At 40.4% G+C, this 25,127-nt stretch overlaps 1 protein-coding gene across 1 annotated transcript; it reads right to left on the bottom strand.

Moving 5' to 3' along the window:
- Window positions 1-1,202: 1,202 nt before the first annotated feature.
- On the bottom strand, window positions 1,203-24,693 carry pla2g4f.1 (phospholipase A2, group IVF, tandem duplicate 1). Its single transcript, XM_024008899.3, has 20 exons — window positions 24,600-24,693; window positions 22,585-22,657; window positions 22,250-22,386; window positions 21,485-21,619; window positions 21,355-21,395; window positions 14,097-14,139; window positions 12,319-12,373; window positions 11,719-11,858; window positions 11,511-11,612; window positions 11,352-11,386; window positions 8,684-8,822; window positions 8,270-8,406; window positions 7,802-8,024; window positions 6,205-6,322; window positions 5,780-5,917; window positions 3,864-3,971; window positions 2,456-2,635; window positions 2,113-2,282; window positions 1,759-1,945; window positions 1,203-1,470 (listed from the first exon to the last, which is right to left on the bottom strand). Exons 1-20 carry the CDS (start codon window positions 24,606-24,608, stop codon window positions 1,259-1,261), a joined length of 2,382 nt encoding a protein of 793 aa, XP_023864667.1. The 5' UTR covers window positions 24,609-24,693; the 3' UTR covers window positions 1,203-1,258.
- Between the last annotated feature and the right edge of the window lie 434 nt (window positions 24,694-25,127).

Raw genomic sequence — 25,127 nt, 5'->3', positions numbered from 1 at the left:
CTTACATAGGTGTTCCTCTTGTCCAGATGGGATAGGGCAGAATGCAGTGTGATGGCGATTGCATCGTCTGTGGACCTATTGGGGCGGTAAGCAAATTGAAGTGGATCTAGGGTGGATCTAGGGTTTATTTTTCCATCCTCTGGACCTTGACTGAAGTATCAGCAATGTCACAAGCATAGGGCATCATGTGTTCTCACATCACCAGAGAATTGCATTTTACCACCTGCACCACTTTGAAGGAATTAACCTCTAAAGTTAGGTCAATAGCAAAAGCATTTGAAAAGCTGGAGTGCTGAAAGTATACATTTTCCATCAAGTCTATAGTTGCATTATGATGAGTTGTGTACGATTTCAATTCAATCCTTTAGATACAATGCTGTATGCTGGACCCAGTGCCATTAACACAATCTAATTCCCATATTATGAGTCTCAAGACAGAGCTCGGATCGTGAAGTTATTTCCAATGAGCCTGCTCTCTGTCTTTACCACCAAACACATAATGTTTAGAAGTCTCATTTGCTCTGGGACAGATGCCAAGCTTTCTATCATTTCGAAAGACGCCTGTGTTAAAGACCCACTTTGTAAACATTTATTTTTCCTGTGAGTGTTGCTTTGGTGTGACATTTATTTGACAGTGTTTTGAAGGTGTACTCCGTGAGGATCTCGAAGCATTAATGTGTGCAATTAGCCAATTTAAGAGTAACCATTACAAACTTATGAAAATAGCCATTCAAAGAGTTACTCTATAAACGAGGAATGCATTTACTCATATCAACTAATAGATTTATTAGTCATGAATTAATTAACTTTCAAACAACGTATACATTGAAGACATGGTACATAATAAAGCAGAGTAAATTACTATCAAGAAATACGATTTAACGTGGTTACATGTGTCTCCAGAATAACCTCTAAGAGAAAATACTATTTGTGTATAAACACACAGAAGTTCTGTGCTAAAATGAACTCAACAAGATACAATTCATAATATGAAACATACAGTAAGGTTCATAAAGGTAGACTGTAAAAAAAGACAGTCTAGAAAAACAACCCACGGAACGTAGGAGTTTGGAAACAAGAACTCAGTTACAACAAAATGCATTCTCCCCTTTAAACCTTTAGAAACACGGCTTAGGACGCACCACCAAGAAATTGCAGTTAGAGTTGCTCCTCTAAATCTGCTCTGTATGCATGTTGTTCTCTCTCTTGCTTCATGGAGGGGCCCCTGTCAATGATATGAGTGCTGCTCATGGTGGTCTCATTCTTCCACAGGCACCTTCCTTTCGAGGACCTTCCCAAGAGCCTGGAGGATCTGCTCCTTGTTGTTCTGGATGTTGTATGAGGTAAGGTCTATCAGTGCTCGGAAGTCCTTTACTGTGTAGGTGAGATGTTTGGTGAGGTAAGGGGAGCTGCTTGAGCTAATGTCAACATCCCCTGCCTTCATCTCCTCCTCACCCTTACGTGCCACACCTTCAGAATGAGAACATAACAATACTGTCAGCCTTAAACATTAAACGAACAAACATCAAACTATAGTTTAACCAACAATATCAACAAAGTGCAATCCACTTTACAATCCAGTCCAATACAAAGGTTTAGGCCAATGATTTTTGGCCCTGATCTCTAAAGCACACAACATTGAAAATCGACAGACACAGGGCGAATGGCATATTGACAGCTTGAGCCATTAGCTAGCTACAGTAGCTCATTGACTACCTCTGCTTCTTTTACAATTATGATAATCTTGACAGTGCTTACCAGGGGCCTTGAACTCTTTGAATGAGATGTTGACGAAAGGGAAGTGAAGGACTATGGGAGCCTTGGGGTTCTTCTCATCCTCAAAGACGTAGAGCTCTTTCAGGGGCTGTGCCTCCAGGCTGCTGAAGTCAATGCGGGGGAAGGGGATGCTGTGGTCTTTGCAGTAAACCTCAGTCCTCTTAAGGACCTGGTAGATCGATTAAAGAGATGTCAGTCAGACAATTCAAACACTGTGTATGGCAATTACAAGTCATATGCACCTTCTGGCCAAGTATGTGTGTGCAAACCTGCGCGAAATGTGGATCTAGCAAATTAAGTTCACTCTTGTATTATTCATAAACTCAACCCATTTACTTTGAATTGGTCCTCGCACCACGAATAGTTGAGGGACATGATGACATCAACACCTCTCTCTGGTCTCAAGACAGGGGGACAGCCTGTGTTGATGGAGAACCCAGAGTCCGCCAGGTAGAGTGTGGGGTCAGCTGGAGTCAGTCTGTTGGGGAAGGCATCTGGATGCATATCTGCATCAAGATTGGGAGAAAAACTTCACAAAAATAATCTGAATCTACATGCATTAATAATACAATGCATAAATAGACTGCTGGTGCCACACACACACTGTATAACAGTGTTTGAGTAAATCCATGTTGAATTTGGTTTAACAGCAATAGTTCGGGTGGTTCATGCATGGCACCTTTCCAGGATGTAAACTTTCTGTTGTCTTTGTAGTTCCGGTGCAGGAAGAACCCACGCATGAAGTTGTAGATCTGAGTGATGACTGGCCGGCTGGTAAATAAGCTGGTCAGCGATGAGGCAGTGTTAGTGATAGGCTTGAAGAGGTAGGTGTCCAGGGTGGTTGGTTCATTGTCATTTTCTTTAGAGGAAGAAGCAGAGTGGTGTCAAACATCTCAAACATTGCCACACAGAGTTTATTGTGAGTTTGGCAGAGCAGTATGTCAGCTGCAACAGTAAAATAAATAACTGAGACACTTAACATAGCGCTCCAGTCAGTTTTAGAATGGGTGACTAGCAATAGGCTGGTGCTAAATATATAAAAAACGAAAAGCATAATTTTTGGGACAAATCACTTGCTCAACGCTAAACCTCGTTTAGATCAATTATTGAATAATGTGGCTATTGAGCAAGTTGAGGAAACTAAACTGCCTGGTGTAACCCTAGATAGCAAGCTGTCATGGTTAAAACAGACTCAATGGTTGCGAAAATGGGAAGAGGTCTGTCCATGATAGGGCGTTGCTCTGCCTTCTTGACGTCTCAGTAGACCAGACAGGTCCTACAGGCCCTAGTTTTGTCGCACCTGGATTACTGTCCAGCTGTGTGGTCATGTGCGGCAAAGAAGGACATATGTAAATTGCAGTTGGTCTAGAACAAAGCAGCAAGTATAGCACTTAGATGTACACGGAGGGAAAGTGTCAGTAACATGCATGTCAGTCTCTCCTGGCTCAAAGTTGAGGAGAAATTGACCGCATCACTATTGATCTTTGTGCGAGGTATTGATGTGTTGAAGGTACCGAACTGTCTGTTCAAGCAGTGGGCACACAGTTCGGACTGGCATCGGTACAGCAAAAGACAAGCAACCAGAAGAGTCTTCATAGTCCCCAGGTCCAGAACAGAGGCTGAGAAACGCACTGTATGAAATAGAGCCATTACATGGAACTCTCTGCCACCCCATTTATGAACATTTGAACATCTTGGCCATGTTCTGTTATAATCTCTACCCGGCACAGCCAGAAGAGGACTGGCCACCCCTCATAGCCTGGTTCCTCTCTAGGTTTCTTCCTAGGTTTTGGCCTTTCTAGGGAGTTTTTCCTAGCCACCGTGCTTCTACACCTGCATTGCTTGCTGTTTGGGGTTTTAGGCTGGGTTTCTGTACAGCACTTTGATATATCAGCTGATGTAAGAAGGGCTATATAAATACATTTGATTTGATTTGTAGGCTATTTGTGACATATTTCAGTCCTTGACTAATAATGTTCTGTATTATATATTATGTCATGTTGACCCCAAGAAGGAGTAGCTAATACTTATGCAGCGGCTAATGGGATCCTAATAAATACAAAACACCAAATATACATGTTAGAGACCTATTTTGTTGACATCTTCCCCCAGCCATGTGCTCCAGGATGTCTGACCTCCAGTTGCAAAGTCCCAAAGCTGGGTCAGGTTAAGAGAGAAGACACTGCTCCAAAGACCTGTCAACACAGAGGCAAAGGTTCCCACACTGTAGAAAATATTGCATTTACATTGAAATCCATATATCATTAGTGGCAGGTATATTGTGACATACAGTTGAAGTCGGAAGTTTACATACACTTAGGTTGGAGTCATTAAAACTCGTTTTTCAACCACTCCACAGATATCTTGTTAACAAACTATAGTTTTGGCAAGTCGGTTAGGACATCTACTTTGTGCATAACGCAAGTAATTTTTCCAACAATTGATTACAGACAGATTATTTCACTTATAATTCACTGAATCACAATTCCAAGGGGTCAGAAGTTTACATACACTATGTTGACTGTGCCTTTAAACAGCTTGGAAAATTGCAGAAAATGATGTCATGGCTTTAGAAGCTTCTGATAGGCTAATTGACATAATTTGAGTCAATTGGAGGTGTACCTGTGGATGTATTTCAAGGCCTACCTTCAAACAGTGCCTCTTTGCTTGACATCATTAGAAAATCAAAAGAAATCAGCCAAGACCTCAGAAAAAAAAACTGTAGACCTCCACCAGTCTGGTTCATCCTTGCGAGCAATTTCCAAACGCCTGAAGGTACCACGTTCATCTGTACAAACAATAGTACGCAAGTATAAACACCATGGGACCACGCAGCCGTTATTCCGCTCAGGAAGGAGACGCGTCCTGTCTCCTAGAGATGAACGTACTTTGGTGGGAAAAGTGCAAAACAATCCCAGAACAACAGCAAAGGACCTTGTGAAGATGTTGGAGGAAACAGGTACAAAAGTATCTATATCCACAGTAAAACGAGTCCTATATTGACATAACCTGAAAGGCCGCTCAGCAAGGAAGAAGCCACTGCTCCAAAACCGTCATTTAAAAAAACAGACTACGGTTTGCAACTGCACATCGGGTCAAAGATCGTACTTTTTGGAGAAATGTCCTCTGGTCTGATAAAACAAAAATAGAACTGTTTGGCCATAATGACCATCGTTATGTTCGGAGGGAAAAGGGGGACGCTTGCAAGCTGAAGAACACCATCCCAACCGTGAAGCACGGGGGTAGCAGCATCATGTTGTGGGGGTGCCTTGCTTCAGGAGGGACTGGTGCACTTCACAAAATAGATGGCTTCATAGATGGCTTCAAGGAAAAGTATGTGGATATATTGAAGCAACATCTCAAGACATCAGTCAGGAAGTTAAAGCTTGGTTGCAAATGGGTCTTCCAAATGGACAATGACCCCAAGCATACTTCCAAAGTTGTGGAAAAATGGCTTAAGGACAACAAAGTCAAGGTATTGGAGTGGACATCACAAAGCCCTGACCTCAATCCTATAGAAAATGTGTGGGCAGAACTGAAAAAGCGTGTGCGAGCAAGGAGGCCTACAAACCTGACTCACTTACACCAGCTCTGTCAGGAGGAATGGGCCAAAATTCACCCAACTTATTGTGGGAAGCTTGTGGAAGGCTACCCAAAATGTTTGACCCAAGTTAAACAATTTAAAGGCAATGCTACCAAATACTAATTGAATGTATGCAAACTTCTGACCCACTGGGAAAGTGATGAAAGAAATAAAAGCTGAAATAAATCATTCTCTCTACTATTATTCTGACATTTCACATTCTTAAAATAAAGTGGTGATCCTAACTGACCTAAGACATGGAATTCTTACTAGGATTAAATGACAGGAATTGTGAAAAACTGAGTTTAAAAAATATTTGGCTAAGGTGTATGTACATTTCTGACTTCAACTGTATCTCTCTCTCTCTCCCTCTCTCTCTCTGTGAAACGCATGCACACACACAAGTAAGTGTTCTCTCACCAAGCAGAGAGGCGATATGTATCTCTGGATGTTTCTTGACCAGGTGACCAAGGTAGAATTCACTCCCAAAGTCCTCCGCATGGACATAGGCCCCATACTTTTGGAAGCCCACCTCGTATGGTGTGAACTCACACCACTCTAAAAGGATAGGAATAGAAAGATAAACAAATTGTTCATTTATTATTAAATGTATAGGTAATTTATACTGCAACTGCTATTGTCAATTGGTTGTAAGGCATTTTATCTACGTGTCCCCTCCCACTACAAAAACGTTTTTAGTGTATAACTGGATACATAAGGATATGTAAATAACATAAGTTAACACCATCAAAATGATGTTACAATATTCCTTGCTTCAACATGTGGACCATTGTTTGGGGTTCATTAAAATACATATCAAACATAAGTTCCTAGAACAGCTTTACCAAACTCGGTTGTGGTGCCTTTCACTCCGTCCTTCAGGTTGACAGCAGTACAGATGGGTAAAGGGTTCTGGCCCTCTGATACTGCCTTCTGCTGGTCAGACAGGGTACTGGTTTTCTTCTACAAACCCCACAGGAGAAATCAATGATTTATACAGTATATACAACACTAATGTGGGGCGCTGTGTTGAGGCCACCGTGCCTCCATCTTGGCACTCTCCCACCATTGTAAAACATATTTTGGAAGCTATAAAAATGCATGTATTAATGTCTACATTCATTTTTGCCACAATTATTCTATTCTGAAAGGGTTGTTTGGATCATAGATGGTGGTTGGTTGATAGCAGGGAGTTAAAGCACCACAATCCCCACATTCCATGGGTAGTGACAGCCAGGCTGAAGTGGCTGACAGAGCACCGAGCAAGGCTTGCTGTGACATCAGAGAGACCTGGTGATAAACACTCCCAGACCCACAGTGTGGAGTGTGAGAGACTTGACTGAGAAAGCAGGTTGCCAGCCAACCCTGCACCATTCAAACAGAGAGCTGCCTCTCAATAATTAAGACTATCTAGATCGCCACACAGTTACAAAGTTTAATACTAGGTCGGGTACATCTCATCTAATCTACTATCTAAGTGAAGAGCCAATTCTGCCCCTCTGTTTTTTTTCTGATTTGTTGGTTCATTTCTTTAGCGGGTGTAACAAATAGTCATGTCAGTCATGCTTTGTTTTGACAGGATTGATTTACCCATGTTTCTGGATCTGCTCGATCCTATAGTCATTGTATTGTGTTCCGTGCCTACCAGCAATCATCCTGCTATTTGATTTGACTCATTTAATCAGATTAATCTCTGGTAAACTCTAGCAATCCACATAGGCTGAAGACAGAGGTTGGTTCTTGGTTGTTAGAGTTCTCACCAATGATTTATATATACACTAGATGACTGACAGGGGGGCGCTGTGATGATACCACCGTGCCTCCATCTTGGTACTCCCCCACTGTAGTAAAAAAATATTTTTGAAGCTATATAATGCATTTATTAATGTCTACATTTGTTTTTACCACATTATTATTTTACAGACACCTTAATGTATACTTTGAAATTATATTATGTGAGCTAAATATACATTTTCCTTAAAGTATATTTTTTAGAGATTACTAATGTTACTGTACCCACCACAACAAAAAATACTTAAATACATGTAATTTTGTCCTTGAAACATTTAACTGAAATACTTTAGAATTCCATTCATTACCATTGAGGACTGCTCCTACTGGGGAGTACCAATATGGCTAACTGGTGGTTTCAAAGCCTCTCAATGGCCAATAGCATCAGCAATCCAGGGTTTATATACATCATTGGGAGAAATCAATCTGTCAAATACGCTGCTGCAACCAAATTCGCAAAACACATTATGTAAAGTATCATAACTCAGTGTGAAAGACATAATAGTGTGTCTGTAGAAAAAACATCTCATAGTTTCAATGTAATTAAAGGCACTATAATTACAGGCGACAAATCCATTTCTGCGGAACTTCTTCCTATTGCAGTGTGATTAGTACAGTGTGTATTGTAAAGTGTACAGTAGGCTGCTGTACCTTCCCATGAAGGCAGTGCTCAATGACCAGACCCCACATGTCTATGAGTGACACCATATGTCCCTCCTTCTCTTTCTCTGCCATCTGGTGTTTGTAGTACTGCAGCTTCTCAGTGGTGAAGGCACTGAGGAAACACTTGGTGATTTCCTCCTCCATAGCCGAGATGGACTCATCCATATCACGCTGTGACCAATCTGCTTCCTGATACAGGGCGGCTAAGGCCCTGTTGAACAGGAATGTGTTATGTCACTTACTGTAAGTAGGAGTCTCAGTAGTATAAACTTAGTAAGTGAAGACACTGTGGAGATTACAGAGTAAAAATACCTGTGAGACAAAACTGTCTGAGCTCATAAGGAAATTCAAAGTGACAAAATGTTGTTTGTGCGTTTTTGTTTGTTTGTTCATTCATTCATTCAGCTTATAGTATACTGCAGATTTAATTGCAATGGAGATAAATGCCATGCTCACCATGTGGAGCCTGACACACCAGTGATGTAGCTCACAGCGTCCAGTAGGCCCAATCTCTGCAGCCCCTTCAGACTGCCATACAGGCCGGTCATTGCTCTGGTCCCTCCCCCTGAGCCAACCACAGCTATAACAGGCAACTGGGGGAAGAAAGACAAACAACATCTCTGGTTGGATCTTCCATCTGTCAGTCAATCCGTTTTAACACATTCTGTTGAGACTTGTTTCATAATGACAGTGGACGACATCTGCACACCACAGTAGAAATGAACAATTTCCCCACAACAATGAGACTGAAAAAAGACAAACAAATTTGGTCAGCATCAACATTCAGTCTCCATTAGTGTTGCAATTATAGATGATAAGCAGCAATTAGTGCAGTGTGTAAATTAGTGCATAAAAATCATCACCATGTACCTTTTTAGGGTCAGGGGGAGAGGTGAGGCCCAACTCCTTTCGTAAGGCCTGACCCACTAGCACCTTTCTCTTCTTCAGGAATTCTTTTTCCTCCGGAGGGATGTCAAAATCAAGACGCACCTTAAATTCAATGTCTGGGCTGTGGATTTACAGAGGCCATACAATACACCCACCCATGCACGAACCCACACACGCACACACACACACACACACACACACACACACACACACACACACACACACACGTACACACATCTAACACATTAATAACAACTAAATATGCCACGTGTTTGCATTCTTCTGAATGAAATTAAGAGTTTATTTCCATCTATATCAACCAATTTTTTGTGTTTTTTCATCAGAAATGATTGCTTACGGATACCTTCATGTGTGTGTAAAATATTACTGTTCTCAGATTTTTTATGAATAGATTTTAGATGTGTATGAAAATCTTTTTTTTTGCAAATCCAAAATGTCTAGCTGGAATGGAAGGTTCGCATCCTGTATATTTATTTGACTGTGATATGTGGTTGTCTCACCTAGCTATCTTAAGATCAATGCACTTAATGTATGTCGCTCTGGATAAGAACATCTGCTAAATGACTAAAATGTCAAATGTAAATGTTTTATATACAGATATCATATTACTGTATTAAATTATTATTACAAATATATATATACAGTAGCAGTGAAAAGTTTGGACATACCTACTCATTCAAGGGTTTTTTCTTATTTTTACTATTATCTATATTGTAGAATAGTGAAGACATCAAAAATATGAAATAACACATATGGAGTCATGTAGTAACCAAAAAAGTGTTAAACAAATCAAAATATATTTTAGATTTTAGATTCTTCAAAGTAGCCACCCTCTGCCTCCCTGACAGCTTTGCACACTCTTGGCATTCTCTCAACCAGCTTCACCTGGAATGGTTTCCTACAGTCTTGAAGGAGTTCCCATATATGCTGAGCACTTGTTGGGTGCTTTTCCTTCACTCTGTGGTCCAACCCATCCCAAACCATCTCAATTGGGTTGAGGTGAGGTGATTGTGGAGGCCAGGTCATCTGATGCAGCACTCCATCACTCTCCTTCTTGGTAAAATAGCCTTTACACAGCCTGGAGGTGTGTTTTGGGTCATTGTCCTGTTGAAAAACAAATGATAGTCCCACTAAGCACAAACCAGATGGGATGTCATATCGCTGCAGAATGCTGTGGTAGCCATGCTGGTTAAGAGTGCCTTGAATTCTAAACAAATCACTGACAGTTTCACCAGCAATGCACCCCCACACCATCACACCTCCTCCTCCATGCTTCACGGTGGGAACCACACATGCGGAGATCATCCGTTCACCTATTCTGTGTCACAATGACACAGCGGTTAGAACCAAAAATCTCAAATTTGGACTCATCAGACCAAAGGACAGATTTCCACCGGTCTAAGTCCTTTGCTCGTGTTTCTTGGCCCAAGCAAGTCTCTTCTTCTTATTGGTGTCCTTTACTAGTGGTTTCTTTGCAGCAATTCGACCATGAAGGCCTGATTCATGCAGTCTACTTTGAACAGTTGATGTTGAGATATGTCTGTTACTTGAACTCTGTGAAGCATTTTTTTGTCAGCAATTTCTGAGGCTGGTAACTCTATTGAACTTATCCTCTGCAACAGAGGTAACTCTGGGTCTTCCTTTCCTGTGGCGGCCCTCATGAGAGCTAGTTTCTTAATAGCGCTTGATGGTTTTTGCGACTGCACTTGAAGAAACGTTCAAAGTTCTTGAAATGTTCCAGATTGATTGACCTTCATGTCTTAAAGTTATGATGGACTGTCGTTTCTCTTTGCTTATTTGAGCTGTTCTTGACATAATAAGGACTTGGTCTTTTACCAAATAGGGCTATCTTCTGTATACCGGTCCTACCTTGTCACAACACAACTGATTGGCTTAAACACATTAAGAAGGAAAGAAATTCCAGAAATTAACTTTTAACAAGGCACACCTGTTAATTGAAATAAATTCCAGGTGACTACCTCATGAAGCTGGTTGACAGAATGTCAAGAGTGTGCAAAGCTGTCATCAAGGCAAATGGTGGCTTCTTTGAAGATTCTCAAACATAAAATATATTTTGATTTTTTTAACACTTTTTTGGTTACTACATGATTCCATATGTGTTATTTCATAGTTTTGATGTCTTTACTATTATTCTACAATGTAGAAAATAGTAAAAATAAAGAAAAACCCTTGAATGAGTAGCTGTGTCCAAACTTTTGACTGGTACGGTATATATATACTCCCAAGTGGCGCAGCTGTTTAAGGCACAGCATTGCAGTGCTAGAGGCGTCGCTACAGACCCTGGTTCGATCCAGGGCTGTATCACAACCGGCCTTAGCTGTACTACTTATTTCTCTGTAACTGAGGCAGATATATAGCATTTGGCAAAAAACATGATTATTTGTCTCTCTAAAATGAAACCGTCAAGTGAAAGATATTAAACAAATACATGCTTGTCATTGAACAATGCCATGCCATGATTAGATAGAGAAAAAACGCACCAATCTCTTTCATAATTTCTTTAAACAATACAAGCTATTTTAATATTTCTGAAAATGGATATATAGCGTTTTGGAAAGAAACTCTTCAAATACTGATGGTTTGTTTCATAAAAAGGAAAGCACTTTACCAGTCCTCTGTTCTCAAATGTAGATCCACCATGTCCTGTGAAGGGGGAGTGTCCATGTAAATCATATGGGCTTTATAAACATCGTTCATCAATAAGCTTTCCTTGGCACTTTATGCACACACTAGAAGGGTGCAAAGACTTAAATTAGGTCTACTGTACCTCTCCCACAGGTAAAGATACTTTGAAATCATTACTGGCTGGAAGGTGCAGAGCAGTAGATAAGCCAGTGACATTTGGATCTTCTACCTCACCCAATTTATCCTGGGGATACAAAAAATATGATTGTGGATTTTTTTTTTTGAAATCATATGGAACTTGTATAAAGATGGGTAAGATATTGGTCAAGTGAAGGATCAGTTAACCGCACCCTCACGCAAAGCTCTGTCTCCAGGTCTCTGTTGATGTAGTAGCGCAGAGTTTTGGTCAGGTTGGATGTTTTCTCAGGAGCAAGAATCTTATGCTCTTCTGGAAAGGCCCCACGCATTTTCAGGACCACATTCTGTGCCACTAGAACAATAACAACATAGATGTGGTTGCTCAGTTCAGTGATCTATGAATATCCTGCGTAGACCGGTCTGATTATGCTCGCTCAGGCAGGCAGGCAGACAGGCAGACAGGCAGGCAGACAGGCAGACAGACAGAACATACATTGGGAGGTATTTAGAGAATAAGTGGCCCCTTATGATCACTCTACTAGATAGGACTAGACAGAGGGGAGCAACTGAGTGGACATCCCCCAGGCATGTCCTCACACTAAAACAGACAAAACTAGTTCAAACCAGAAACTGATGACTCGTGATGACATTGCAAGCAACTTTGCAGCAGGGGCAGTCTTTAGACTGATAGAACTTTCTTCTTTCATTTTGCAAACATTTTTTGAGTCAAGTAAAGGCCAAACTATGTTCAACAGGCACCTGGAAAAATAAGCAGACCTGATACAGTAGATAATAATTTGAATGATACTCACTGGCAGTGGTCATCAGCTTTTCTACATTCACATCCACAGTAGAGAATGGGGAGGCCTAGGACAAAGTATACTACAATAATCAGCATATAGAATAGCCTTCTGTTCGTGGTTGTGAATTATTTGCCTTAATTTTGTACAGCATTATATTACACGTACAGTTCCTTCAGATGGTATTCATACCCCTTAACATATTCCACATTTTGTTGTGTTACAAATTGGGATTAAAATTAATTAAATTGTCTTTTTTGTTTTTGATGATCTACACCAAATACTCTTTAATGTCAAAGTGGAAGAAAAATTACGTTTTTAAAGATTTATGAAAAAATAAAACACTATCTTGACATATCTTGATTAAATAAGTGTTGAAGTCCCTGAGTCAATACATGTTAGAATCACTTTTGGCAGTGATTACAGCTGTGTCTTTTTGTGAAAGTCTAAGAGTTTTGCACACCTGTATTGTACAATATTTGCCTATTATTCTTTTTTAAACTCTTCAAACTCTGTCAAGTTGGTTGCTGATTATTGCTAGACAGCCATTTTCACGTCTTGCCATATATTTTCAAGCCGATTTAAGTCACAACTGTAACTAGGCCACATTCAAGCAACTCCAGGAACATTCAAGCAACTCCAGTGTACTGTATATTTGGCCTTGATTTTAAAGTTTTTGTCCTGGTGAAAGGTGAATTTGTCTCCCAGTGTCTGTTGGAAAGCAGACTGTACTTGGTTTCCTCTAGGATTTTCCCTGTGGTCAGCTCTATTCCATGTTTTTTATGCCCCCAAAAAACTCTCTAGTCCTTGCTGATGACAAGTATATCCATAGCATGCTTGAAAATATGAATGTGTTGTGATGTGTTTGACCAAACATAATGCTTTGTATTCAGGACAAAAAGTTAATTTATTTGCCACACTTTAGTGCATTATTGCAAACAGGGTTTAGGTTTAGGAATAGTTGTATTATGTACACTGTATTCTTTTCACTCTGTCATTTAGGGTAGTGTTGTGAAGTAACTAAAATGTTGTTGATTCATCCTTAGTTGTTTTCTCCTATCACAGCCACTAAACTGTTTTAAAATCACCATTGGCCTCATGATGAAATCCCTGAGCGGTTTCCTTAATCTCTGGCAACTGAGTTAGGAAGGACGCCTGTAGATTTGTAGTGACTGGGTGTGTTGATACACCATCCAAAGCATAATTAATAACTTCACCATACTCAAACTGATATTTATTGTCTGCTTTTTAAAATGTTTTACCCATCTATCAATAGATTCCCTTTGTGACGCATTAGAAAACCTCCCTGGACTTTGTGGTTGAATCTGCGCTTGAAATTCACTACTTGACTGAAGGACCATAAAGATGTGTGGGGTATAGAGATGGGGTAATCATTCAATAACCATGTTAACCACCTTTATTGCACATAGAGTGAGTCCATGCTACTTATTATGTGACTTGTTAAGCTAAGTTACATTTTTACTCCTGAACTTATTTAGGTTTGCCATAACAAAAGGGTTGAATACTTATTGACTCAAGACATTTCAGCTTTTCATTTTTTATTAATTTGTCAAAATTGTGGGGCATTATGGGGTATAGTGTGTAGATCAGTGGCACAAAACCTCAATTTAATCAATTTTAAAATCCAGGCTGTAATACAACAAAATATGGAAAAAGGGGTGTGAATAATTTGTCCTGTCATTATTGACCTCATCATTATCCATCTCTGACCATCCTTGTGATGTTGACTTTGCCTTAGAATGATCAGCAAACCAAATGAATGCCCTTACCACTAGTACACCATTAGAGAGATACTCGCCAGCAGGCTCTTTACTGCAAACAGGGAACATGAGAAACACAAACTTTTTTTCAGTCATGGAAGTAGTTTCCTTACAAAAAAAGGTGTTTAAAGCAGCAATCCTTAATTGAAACATTAACAAAGTGTTCTCCCCTCCAGTTTCGGTAAAAAGCTGAGGGATGGGGCTGGAGAATTGCAACCACTCTCAAATCCATAGACTACAGAGTTCCCCAATAGGCAGCCCACTGTCCAAATTCAGCACACGGGTGATTTTATTTGTTTTGTATTCATTTTTGTTGTCAGATATAAAAGACTGTAAAATCACCAGGAAATTAAATTGCGTGATTTTATTTTATGAAAACTGTTCCCAAGTAATAGAGAGGCATATTTGTTTGTATCTTAATGTAATTAAAGTTTGAAATTATTCTGTTTTTTAAAATGATTCTGTACAAATTATTTATAACTATGTTCCGGCCCCGCGACCATCCACTCATGGAAAAATTGGGCCACGGATGAATGTACAGTTCAAGTCGGAAGTTTACATACACTTAGGTAGGAGTCATTAAAACTCGTTTTTCAAACAATGCACAAATTTCTTGTTAACAAACTATAGTTTTGGCAAGTCGGTTAGGACATATACATTGTGCATGACACAAGTAATTTTTCCAACAATTGTTTACAGACAGATTATTTCACTGTATCACAATTCCAGTGGGTCAGAAGTTTACATAGTTGACTGTGCCTTTAAACAGCTTGGAAAATTCCAGAAAATTATGTCATGGCTTTAGAAGCTTCTGATAGGCTAATTGACATCATTTGAGTCGGAGGTGGAGGTGTACCTGTGGATGTATTTCAAGGCCTACCTTCAAACAGTGCCTCTTTGCTTGACATCATTAGAAAATCAAAAGAAATCAGCCAAGACCTCAGAAAAAAAACTGTAGACCTCCACCAGTCTGGTTCATCCTTGGGAGCAATTTCCAAACGCCTGAAGGTACCAAGTTCATCTGTACAAACAATAGTATGCGAGTATAAACACCATGGGACAACGCAGCCGTCATACCGCTCAGGAAGGAGATGCATTCTGTCTCCTAGAGATGAACGTACTTTTGTGCGAAAAGTGCAAATCAATTCCAGAAACACAGCAATGGACCTTGTGAAGATGCTGGAGGAAACAGGTACAAAAGTATCTATATCCACAGTAAAACGAGTCCTATATCGATATAACCTGAAAGGCCGCTCAGCAAGGAAGAAGCCACTGCTCCAAAACCGCCATAAAAAAGCCAAACTACGGTTTGCAACTGCACATGGGGTCAAAGATCGTACTTTTTGGAGAAATGTCCTCTGGTCTGATGAAACAAAAATAGAACTGTTTGGCCATAATGACCATCATTATGTTTGGAGGAAAAAGGGGGAGACTTGCAAGCCGAAGAACACCATCCCAACCGTGAAGCACGGGGGTGGCAGCATCATGTTGTGGGGGTGCTTTGCTTCAGGAGGGACTGGTGCACTTCACAAAATAGATAGAATCATGAGGCAGGAAAATTATGTGGATAGATTGAAGCAACATCTCAAGACATCAGTCAGGAAGTTAAAGCTTGGTTGCAAATGGGTCTTCCAAATGGACAATGACCCCAAGCATACTTCCAAAGTTGTGGCAAAATGGCTTAAGGACAACAAAGTCAAGATATTGGAGTGGCCATCACAAAGCTCTGACCTCAATCCTATAGAAAATGTGTGGTCAGAAATGAAAAAGCGTGTGCGAGCAAGGAGGCCTACAAACCTGACTCAGTTACACCAGCTCTGTCAGGAGGAATGGGCCAAAATTCATCCAACTTATTGTGGAAAGCTTGTGGAAGGCTACCCAAAACGTTTGACCCAAGTTAAACAATTTAAAGGCAATGCTACCAAATACTAATTGAGTGTATGTAAACGTATGACCCACTGGTAATGTGATGAAAGAAATAAAAGCTGAAATAAATCATTCTCTCTACTATTATTCTGACATTTCACATTATTAAAATAAAGTGGTGAAAAAGTTAAGAAACTGACCTAAGACAGGGATTTTTTACTATGATTAAATGTCAGGAATTGTGAAAAACTGAGTTTAAATGTATTTGGCTAAGGTGTATGTAAACTTCCGACTTCAACTGTAATTGGGGACCCCTCGGCTACGCTATGGATGGAAGGACTGACCATCCATGACATCATAATTAGTTTTAACAATGCTTTTAGGCTACACAGCGCTTGTTTACATTTACTTTGTTTACAAACATTGGAGACAGGTAGCCTAGCGCAGGGGTCTCCAACCTTTTATAGCATGAGAGCTCCTTTTAAAAAAATGAAACATGTCACGAGCTAGTCATTTCTTTCTAGCTTTCAAATAGGCACATTCTTCTCCTCTCACCTGCAACTCTTCCTCGGGTCCTTAGTGTACAAGAGAAAGTAGTGCAGTAGTAGTGTTGTAGTGTTTTCTGTCAATATACCTGGTAAAATAATTTTTTCACTCAAATTCTATTTCATATTTTCCCAAATGATGTTCTTAGTTTTACTTTTCACTCTTAAAATTACAATTGTTCATAGAGAAACAATGACATTGGATGTTGTCAATGCAACATGTCAATGCTTAAATCATATATATTTTTTAATTGGTCTGGAAGAAAACAAACAAATTTAGATTTTTGAGTGTATTTCCCCTTTAATTGCGCATCTAGCAAGTTAGGAATGTGCAATGTGCCGGTCTAGAGATGGTTCTGTACTGCAGCTGCTCATGGCAAAGTTTGCAAATAACAAATAATAGATACAAATGACATACTGTACTTACTCATGATACACTTCTGACAGGAAAGCCTACTTTACAATTAACATTTAATTTAAAGGTTTTGGGGAAAGTATTTCTGTCAACCCACAAGAAGATTATCACATCCACTGGCTACACATGGGAGTGATAAACAAACGCGGCACCACACGGACAGAGGGGCAATATTGCTGGAAATGAATTGGCTTTTTAAGCCAATAGTGGCTAACCAGGCGTGGGATAATGTCAATGTTGCGTTGATTAGATAGTCGCTAGGAGATATTTGTGAGATTTGTTTATGACAGTTTGCGGTGGAACTAGGGCTGTGGCAGTCACAAAATATTGTCAGCCGGTGATTGTCACACAAATAACTGTTGGTCTCATGGTGATTGACTGTTAATTAACATAAACACATTTAGCATCTCCTGGCTTCCACTGCCACTGATTAATATCTACATTTAAAAAAGTCTAATAAATGAATGTAATATAGCCTACACTTCACAATAAATCTATTATTTACTTTAGACAGGTCTAAAGAAGCACGATATGAAGAAAATCCAGCCTATTTCAGAAGACCAGAATAGCATACTCTGAGTTGTCCTTATATTAGGTCCTGATGTGGCTACGCCAAATGGCTGTGGGCTACACTAGTTCATTTAGCAGACAAGATTTGCTTAGAATTCCGTGGCATTATTTTATAGTATGAAGAATAAAATTGATAGGATATTTTCTCCAAACAATTTGAGGTAGTGTGATGAGCCGTTTAACAAATAAATATATATTTGCTCTACAAACGTTGTTCTATATGTTTTGATTTTTAATACTTTGTAAGGCTGCATGATGCAACTCTAATGATGATTTTTTTTAAAGTCACTTGAAAGGCATGAGCTCAGTTTTTGTTTTGCGCAGGCTGTACACACTTCATCCGTCACTCATTCACAATTTGACAAGCACTTGATAATGCCTGGAATTTAACGGTGGCATTCCCTTCTGTGGCCATAATGCACCCTAAAAAAATCCATGCCTTTTGCGGCCAGTGGTGGTTGTGCCCTTCTCCCTGAGAGGTGCGCACTCACAATCACCGTTCACTCACATGGCTCTCCATCAAGTGATCGGGTCTTTCTGACAGGTTACAAGTGAAGACAGACACATCGGGGACGCAACTGTGGGCGCCCTTATCCAATTCTGAGGTGCATATTGAAGATATTGGAAGAACTGTCCACATTTACTTTTCATCAGCCAAGAAGATGAGTAGGCCTAACGAACAGCAAAAGCACTAGCCTATGTCAATCTACTATCTCCCATAGTACAAAAGTTGACCTATTCTATTCTGTGCAATAAATAAATATTCCAAACATAGTCAGGGACAGTTGTGGGATGCAATAGATCCCAAATTAATAAAACCAATGGCAAAAAATGTTTTACGCAGTGTGGCTGACGCAACAGATCAGAACGTTTAGCTTAAGATCTTGAGAAGCTATTTGGATATTTCTTCACATTATAAGCGTAGGAATGCGCACATGGTAGTAGGCTATCAGCCGAATGTTCCATTAGCAGAAAACACCATTATCAAAAGTGACCATAAATGCAATTATGCATGTAATGCTTTAATTATAAAAGGCACATTTTTATGGTGAAAATTATTTTCCCCAAACTTGAAACTCATGCGCTTTATGTATGCCAGTTAGGCTCTACACCCCTTGTAAAGCATATTAATGTGCTTAATTTATTTGGCCACTTTAGTTGTGATACAAACCTTATCAAACATATAGGCCTATGGGCTAGGCTACATGAGGTGTGTGACTATGATTAGAAAAAGTTGCAAAAAAAGGCATTGTTTCTTATTCTGGGCATCATTCACAAGTGATACTATATAATTCACAAGTGATACTATATAATTCACAAGTGATAGGCTAATATTGTCACCCATCAGACTATTCTTGATTTAATCTTGTTTTTACATATACGAAATAATATTTGTGTAAATTTTTATTTTTATTTAGAATGGACCATTATCATGCACCTGTATTGAAACAGGGGCAGCAGGAAAAAATACATGTAATCGATGCACTTAAATAGCGAATGGAGGACGCTGTTCCCGTGGGTCATTTTCATGCCAGCCAGGTAGGCTATACTCCTGTTGTAAATATAAGCAAAGTGCTTAAAATTAGGAAAGCTGAGAAATAAATATAAACTCAGCAAAAAAAGAAACGTTCCTTTTTCAGGACCCTGTCTTTCAAAGATAATTCGTAAAAATCTAAATAACTTCACAGATCTTCATTGTAAAGGGTTTAAACCCTTGCTTGTTCAATGAACCATAAACAATTAATGAACATGCACCTGTGGAACGGTCGTTAAGACACTAACAGTTTACCGACGGTAGGCAATTAAGGTCACAGTTATGAAAACTTAGGACARTAAAGAGGCCTTTCTACTGACTCTGAAAAACACCAAAAGAAAGATGCCCAGGGTCCCTGCTCATTTGCGTGAATGTGCCTTAGGCATGCTGCAAGGAGGCATGAGGACTGCAGATGTGGCCATGGCAATAAATTGTGATGTCCGTACTGTGAGACGCCTAAAACAGCGCTACAGGGAGACAGGACGGACAGCTGATCCTCCTCGCAGTGGCAGACCACGTGTACCAACACCTGCACAGGATCGGTACATCCAAACATCATACCTGCGGGACAGATACAGGATGGCAACAACAACTTCCTGAGTTACACCAGGAACGCACAATCCCTCCATCAGTGCTTAGACTGTCCGCAATAGGCTGAGAGAGGCAACAACGTCGCCTATGGGCACAAACCCACCGTCACTGGACCAGACAGGACTGGCAAAAAGTGCTCTTCACTGACAAGTCGCGGTTTTGTCTCACCAGGGGTGATGGTCGGATTCGCGTTTATGGTCAAAGGATTGAGCGTTACACAGAGGCCTTACTCTGGAGCGGGATCAATTTGGAGGGTCCGTCATGGTCTGGGGCGGTGTGTCACAGCATCATCGGACTGAGCTTGTTGTCATTGCAGGCAATCTCACTGATGTGCGTTACAGGGAAGACATCCTCCTCCCTCATGTGGTACCCTTCCTGCAGGCTCATCCTAACATGACTCTCCAGCATGACAATGCCACCGGCCATACTGCTCGTTCTGTGTGTGATTTCCTGCAAGACAGGAATGTCAGTGATCTGCCATGGCCAGCGAAGAGCCCGGATCTCAATCCCATTGAGCATGTCTGGGACCTGTTGGATCGGAGGGTGTCCGGGAACTTGCAGGTGCCTTGGTGGAAGAGTGGGGTAACATCTCACAGCAAGAACTGGCAAATCTGGTGCAGTCCATGAGGAGGAGATGCATTGCAGTACTTAATGCCTGCGGTGGCCAGATTGTTACTTTTGACCCCCCCTTTGTTCAGGGACACATTATTCAATTTCTGTTAGTCACATGTCTGTGGAACTTGATCAGCCTTGTTATCTTGTTATGTTCATACAAATATTTACACATGTTAAGTTTGCTGAAAAAACGCAGTTGACAGTGAGAACACGTTTCTTTTTTTGCTGAGTTTAGTAGGCCTAGCCTATAGAAAGCTGATGGGATCCTCCTCTTTTTAATAGAGGCCATCACTCAGTTTTCTCTCGCAATTGCATAGCCTATTGAAATGTTGCGCAACATGAGCTCATGGGCTCTCATGAAGTGTTTGGTTAGATTTTCGATTACATTTGCATTGATGTCAGAGTTATTTGAGGGACAGTAGAGTGCTGAGTACCAGGCAGTTAGCAAGTTTGGTAGGCTACTAATGACCAGCAGCATCAGAGCTTAGAGAAGCCTAATTACAGTGACTAAACGGTCACATGGAATTTGACTGCCTTCATGACTCCTGACCACCTGGTGTGGCGGCAATACGGTCACTGCAACAGCCCTAGGTAGAACACCTGAAAATACTTTTAGAATTGTTTGGAAGCACACCATTGGCCTAGCGGTTAAGAGCGGCAGGTAGCCCAGCGATTAAGAGCGGCAGGTAAACTAGTGGTTAAGAGTGGCAGGTAACCTAGAGGTTAAGAGCTTTGGGCCAATATCCTAAAGGTTGCTGGTTCGAATCCCTGAGCCGACTAAGTGAAAAATCTGTCGATGTGCTCTTCAGCAAGGCACTTTACCCTAATTGCTGTGGATAAGAGTGTCTGCTAAATGAATAAATGTTTTCTTACATGTGAAACTGCAAATTAAATTTTTACTTTCACATGTGGAGAATCAATCACATTTGAACGTTTTTCACATATGAAACTGCAAATGAGATTGTTTTTCATATGTGAACTTGCAATTCCACAGGTGAAATTTAAGCTCAACATGTGAAAACAGCTATTTCACGTGTGCTTTTTTGTAAGGGTTGTTACAACAAAACATTTCAATATCTTCTGCTTTGATAGCAGTCCCAAAATGGCATGGATGTCAAAGTTGACACTCACCTCTCCAGCAACTCAAACTCAACCCACAATTCATCTTTGGTCTGAAATAGAGAGGAGGCATAGGAGACTAAGGTTATGATTCATTAATTACATATTCTAGTTATATTCCTTAGCGCTAGAATAGTCCTACCGGTTCACAGATGAAGGTCTTGGTCTTCTTCTTCCCAGGGGTGAGGTTATTGATGTCAAACACTACAATGGAGCACAGGTCATCGCCCTTGCCAATGAAACTGTCCTCATCGTACATCTTCAACTCTATGATATTCTGAAAAGACAAGGGCATCTCTTTATCACGATTGGATGTACTGTATTTTGATTTACAGTATATGTTTGTTTACACATGCAAAACTAGTAAGTCTATAAACTCTCATTCTGGAACTTACCCGGAATTTTCACACAAGATAATGCATTCCTTTTGCAATTCTAATCTGTTCCATGGCATGTGAAATAACACCATAACCTATTATTTTCAATATATTTAAATAAAAATAATTAAAGTATATTCGGTGACTCTGAATCACATTTTATCCTGATACCAGATTTGATTGACGCAACCTTTTACACCTGTGAGTGCTTTGGGACCGAGGTGGGGCCTACGGCAGCACCCACTGCTCATTGAGAAGAGTAAGAACGATATGCGCTTTCACGCCAGAGTCTCCAAAAGTCTCCAATAACACCAGAAAAAGTTGCTAGATTTGTTGCTAGTCACTTTTTTGAAAATGTGTCGCTAAAGGGGTCTGAATACTCGCTAAATATAGCGACAAAGTCGCTAAGTTGGCAACGCTGCTGTCATTACACCCTACCTACCTATATGCAAATACATATGTTTTAGGGACACCATGTCCCTATGAGTTATATCTGCCTAGTGATTGGCATACTGTATGAGGGGGTTTACCTTGACGTGACTGTGGACCCTGAATTGGAAACTCTCATTCCACTCTGGGGTCTTGCTGTTGGGCACAGTCTTAGTACAGAAGGTCCTGGCAGACGCTGTGGGGAGACCTACAGTAACATAACAGTCGGACTCAGACCCTGCAAAACAAAACACGACCGTTAGAAACGATTTTGTGTGTAAAAACAGATCAGAGATTAAATGCTTAAAGGGATAGTTCACTTTTTATTTTAATTTTATATTTTATCTTCAACTGAAATAACTGTCTGCTCTGATAATGAATTTAGAAATCTATGAAAAGTATATACATACTGTATATTGAAACCAATATGACTCACAATAATCATGAGAGCAGTTGTTTATTGCTCGGAGTACAGTAACTGTCAGGCTCTGGTAAGTCTTAACCTCTCTCTAATAGGGGAGGCAAAAACATACATGGTTACAGAAATACAAACACATATGACATACTACATACATAAGATGGACAAATGTGCTGAATGGTGTACAGATATCGGATCTCTTAAGTCGCAATTTTTTTCCCTTGCGCATCAGGAAATTCAAATTTGTGAAACCCACATGTCTCATCTCTCCATGTGGAGGCAGTCGTCATTCGGACCAGCGGGTCTATCCATTGTCACATACTTGAAAGTGTGAAAACTGATAACAGGCTACTGTTTGTGATTCCCTGACTGAGTTGATGAGCTGATCTGGGCCATCAGAGGATATCTTAACGTTTCTAGCGAACCTAAGGTTACGAATCAACTGTCAACATTTTGTTGAATTGTGGCCTGGGGTGATCTAGTGGGCCGCTGCCTTCAGCTCGCATATTTCGGCCCAGTGATTCCGGCCCATGTCCTTCTGGCACAAATAACTCAATCCATTCGATTGACAAGATTTAGTTACACATTTCAAATATGTACAGCCCAGGGATTATTTACCCCCAATCTTGATAAGAAATGACCATAGCACACACTTTTAGGCCATGGATGCGGATTCAACTTTTTGGGGATCCGCTGACTAAAAGATCCAGAGCTTCCCAAAGCTTCTGAGCGTGTGGGGATCACGTTCTGCATGTGTGTTTATTCTCTATGCGTAGAGAACAGGCTACTCAGAAGAAATACCCTACAGTGTTGTTTCGAAGTAGCCGACAGTGTTGTTTCGAAGTAGCCGACAGTGTTGTTTCGAAGTAGCCGACAGTGTTGTTTRGAAGTAGCCGACAGTYTTGTTTTGAAGTAGCCGACAGTYTTGTTTRGAAGTAGCCGACAGTGTTGTTTTGAAGTAGCCGACAGTGTTGTTTTGAAGTAGCCGACAGTGTTGTTTMGAAGTAGCCGACAGTGTTGTTTTGAAGTAGCCGACAGTATTGTTTCGAAGTAGCCGACAGTGTTGTTTCGAATGGTGAGCAGATGGTGTTAACAAACCATAGAATAGCCTACCTGTGTATTTTGCCTAGTGGCGCACGGTGTTGAGTGTTGACCACGTGAGAGAAAAATGTGGCGGTGTTACGTTATACTACTATGCTAAAAATGTTGGTTCTGTTTTGTACAATAATGTGATCATTATGGGATATTGCAGACATTGATTCAGCTTTGATCTAACTTTATTTAATGACCACCATTCTCCTGAGTAGCCTGTTCCCTATGCGTAAAGTAAAGAATATACAGATGCACAGAACATGAAGAAGGAAAGAAATTCCACAAATTAACTTTTAACAAGGCACACCTGTTAATTAAAATGCATTCCAGGTGACTACCTCATGAAGCTGGTTGAGAGAATGCCAAGAGTGTGCAAAGCTGTCATCAAGGCAAAGGGTGGCTACTTTGAAGAATCTCAAACATAACATTTATTTAGATTTTTTGAACAGGTTTTTGTTTACTACATAATTCCATATGTGTTATTTCATAGTTTTGTTGTCTTCACTATTATTCTACAACGTAGAAAATAGTAAAAATAAAGAAAAACCCTTGAATGAGTAGGTGTGTCCAAACTTTTGATATATATTGATATATATTTCTCATAAAACTTTTATTATTTTTATTTTATTTAACTAGGCAAGTCAGTTAAGAACAAATTCTTATTTACAATGACAGCCTAGGAACAGTGGGTTTAACTGCCTTGTTCAGGGGCAGAATAACAGATTTTTACCCTGTCAGCTCAGGGATTCGATCTAGCAACCTTTCGGTTACTGGCCCAACGCTTTAAGCACTAGGTTACCTGCCGCCCCAATTTGGGTGGCCAAATAAAATCACCTGTGGGCCACAAGTTGGGTAACCCTGGGCCTACACTGTCCTCACAAGTTCTCAGAAGATCGGTTGCATAAATACATATTTAAAATAAATGTAAAATAAAGAGGTACCTTCAACATGGTTAGTTAATGTTCCTCCTACAGTAGGTTTGCAGAGAATTGAAGATCCTGTCAGCTGTCGGGTATCCTTCTCCCTGCAGAGTGGAAGGTATAAACACTATATAGGTGAGGCAAAATGGGAGGACCCACTTTTTCAGGCTCAAGCATGTCAAACTTCATGCAGGTCAATGCGAATGTGGGGGAAGGTTGCTCTAAAGCTGTCCTTTTGAGATGTAGGGTTTATAAYGGCTCGGTTGCAACATGATTGATAAGCGTAGGATTACGAATGAAAAAATAACTATTATCAACAGCAAACATTCTGACAAGAGAAGCTGCTGATCAAAGCGTAATTTTGTTAAATTGAAGCCAGACGCAAAACCACTTCCATGTTCTAGAAAAAGTCGGTCTGTCACGACTTCTACCGAAGATAACTCCTCTCCCTGTTCCGGCGGCGCTCGGCGCCCGGCGTCGCCGGTTTACTAGCCGCCACCGATCCCTTTTTCCTTTTCTGTTTTGTCTGTGTTCATTTTCACACCTGGT

Source organism: Salvelinus sp. IW2-2015, linkage group LG18 (assembly GCF_002910315.2).
Source record: "Salvelinus sp. IW2-2015 linkage group LG18, ASM291031v2, whole genome shotgun sequence".
NCBI lineage: Eukaryota > Metazoa > Chordata > Actinopteri > Salmoniformes > Salmonidae > Salvelinus > Salvelinus sp. IW2-2015.
Note: the sequence above shows the minus strand (reverse complement) of the source record. Positions and strands in the feature narration are given on the sequence as shown.

What these genes read in the sequence shown, in the direction of transcription:
- pla2g4f.1 (XM_024008899.3), bottom strand. An exon ending in GAGTTTGAGTTGCTGGAGAG is followed by an intron (nt 14,140 to 21,354) that starts GTGAGTGTCAAC and finishes CCCTGTTTGCAG; the next exon opens with TAAAGAGCCTGCTGGCGAGT. An exon ending in AAAGCTGATGACCACTGCCA is followed by an intron (nt 11,859 to 12,318) that starts GTGAGTATCATT and finishes TTATTGTTCTAG; the next exon opens with TGGCACAGAATGTGGTCCTG.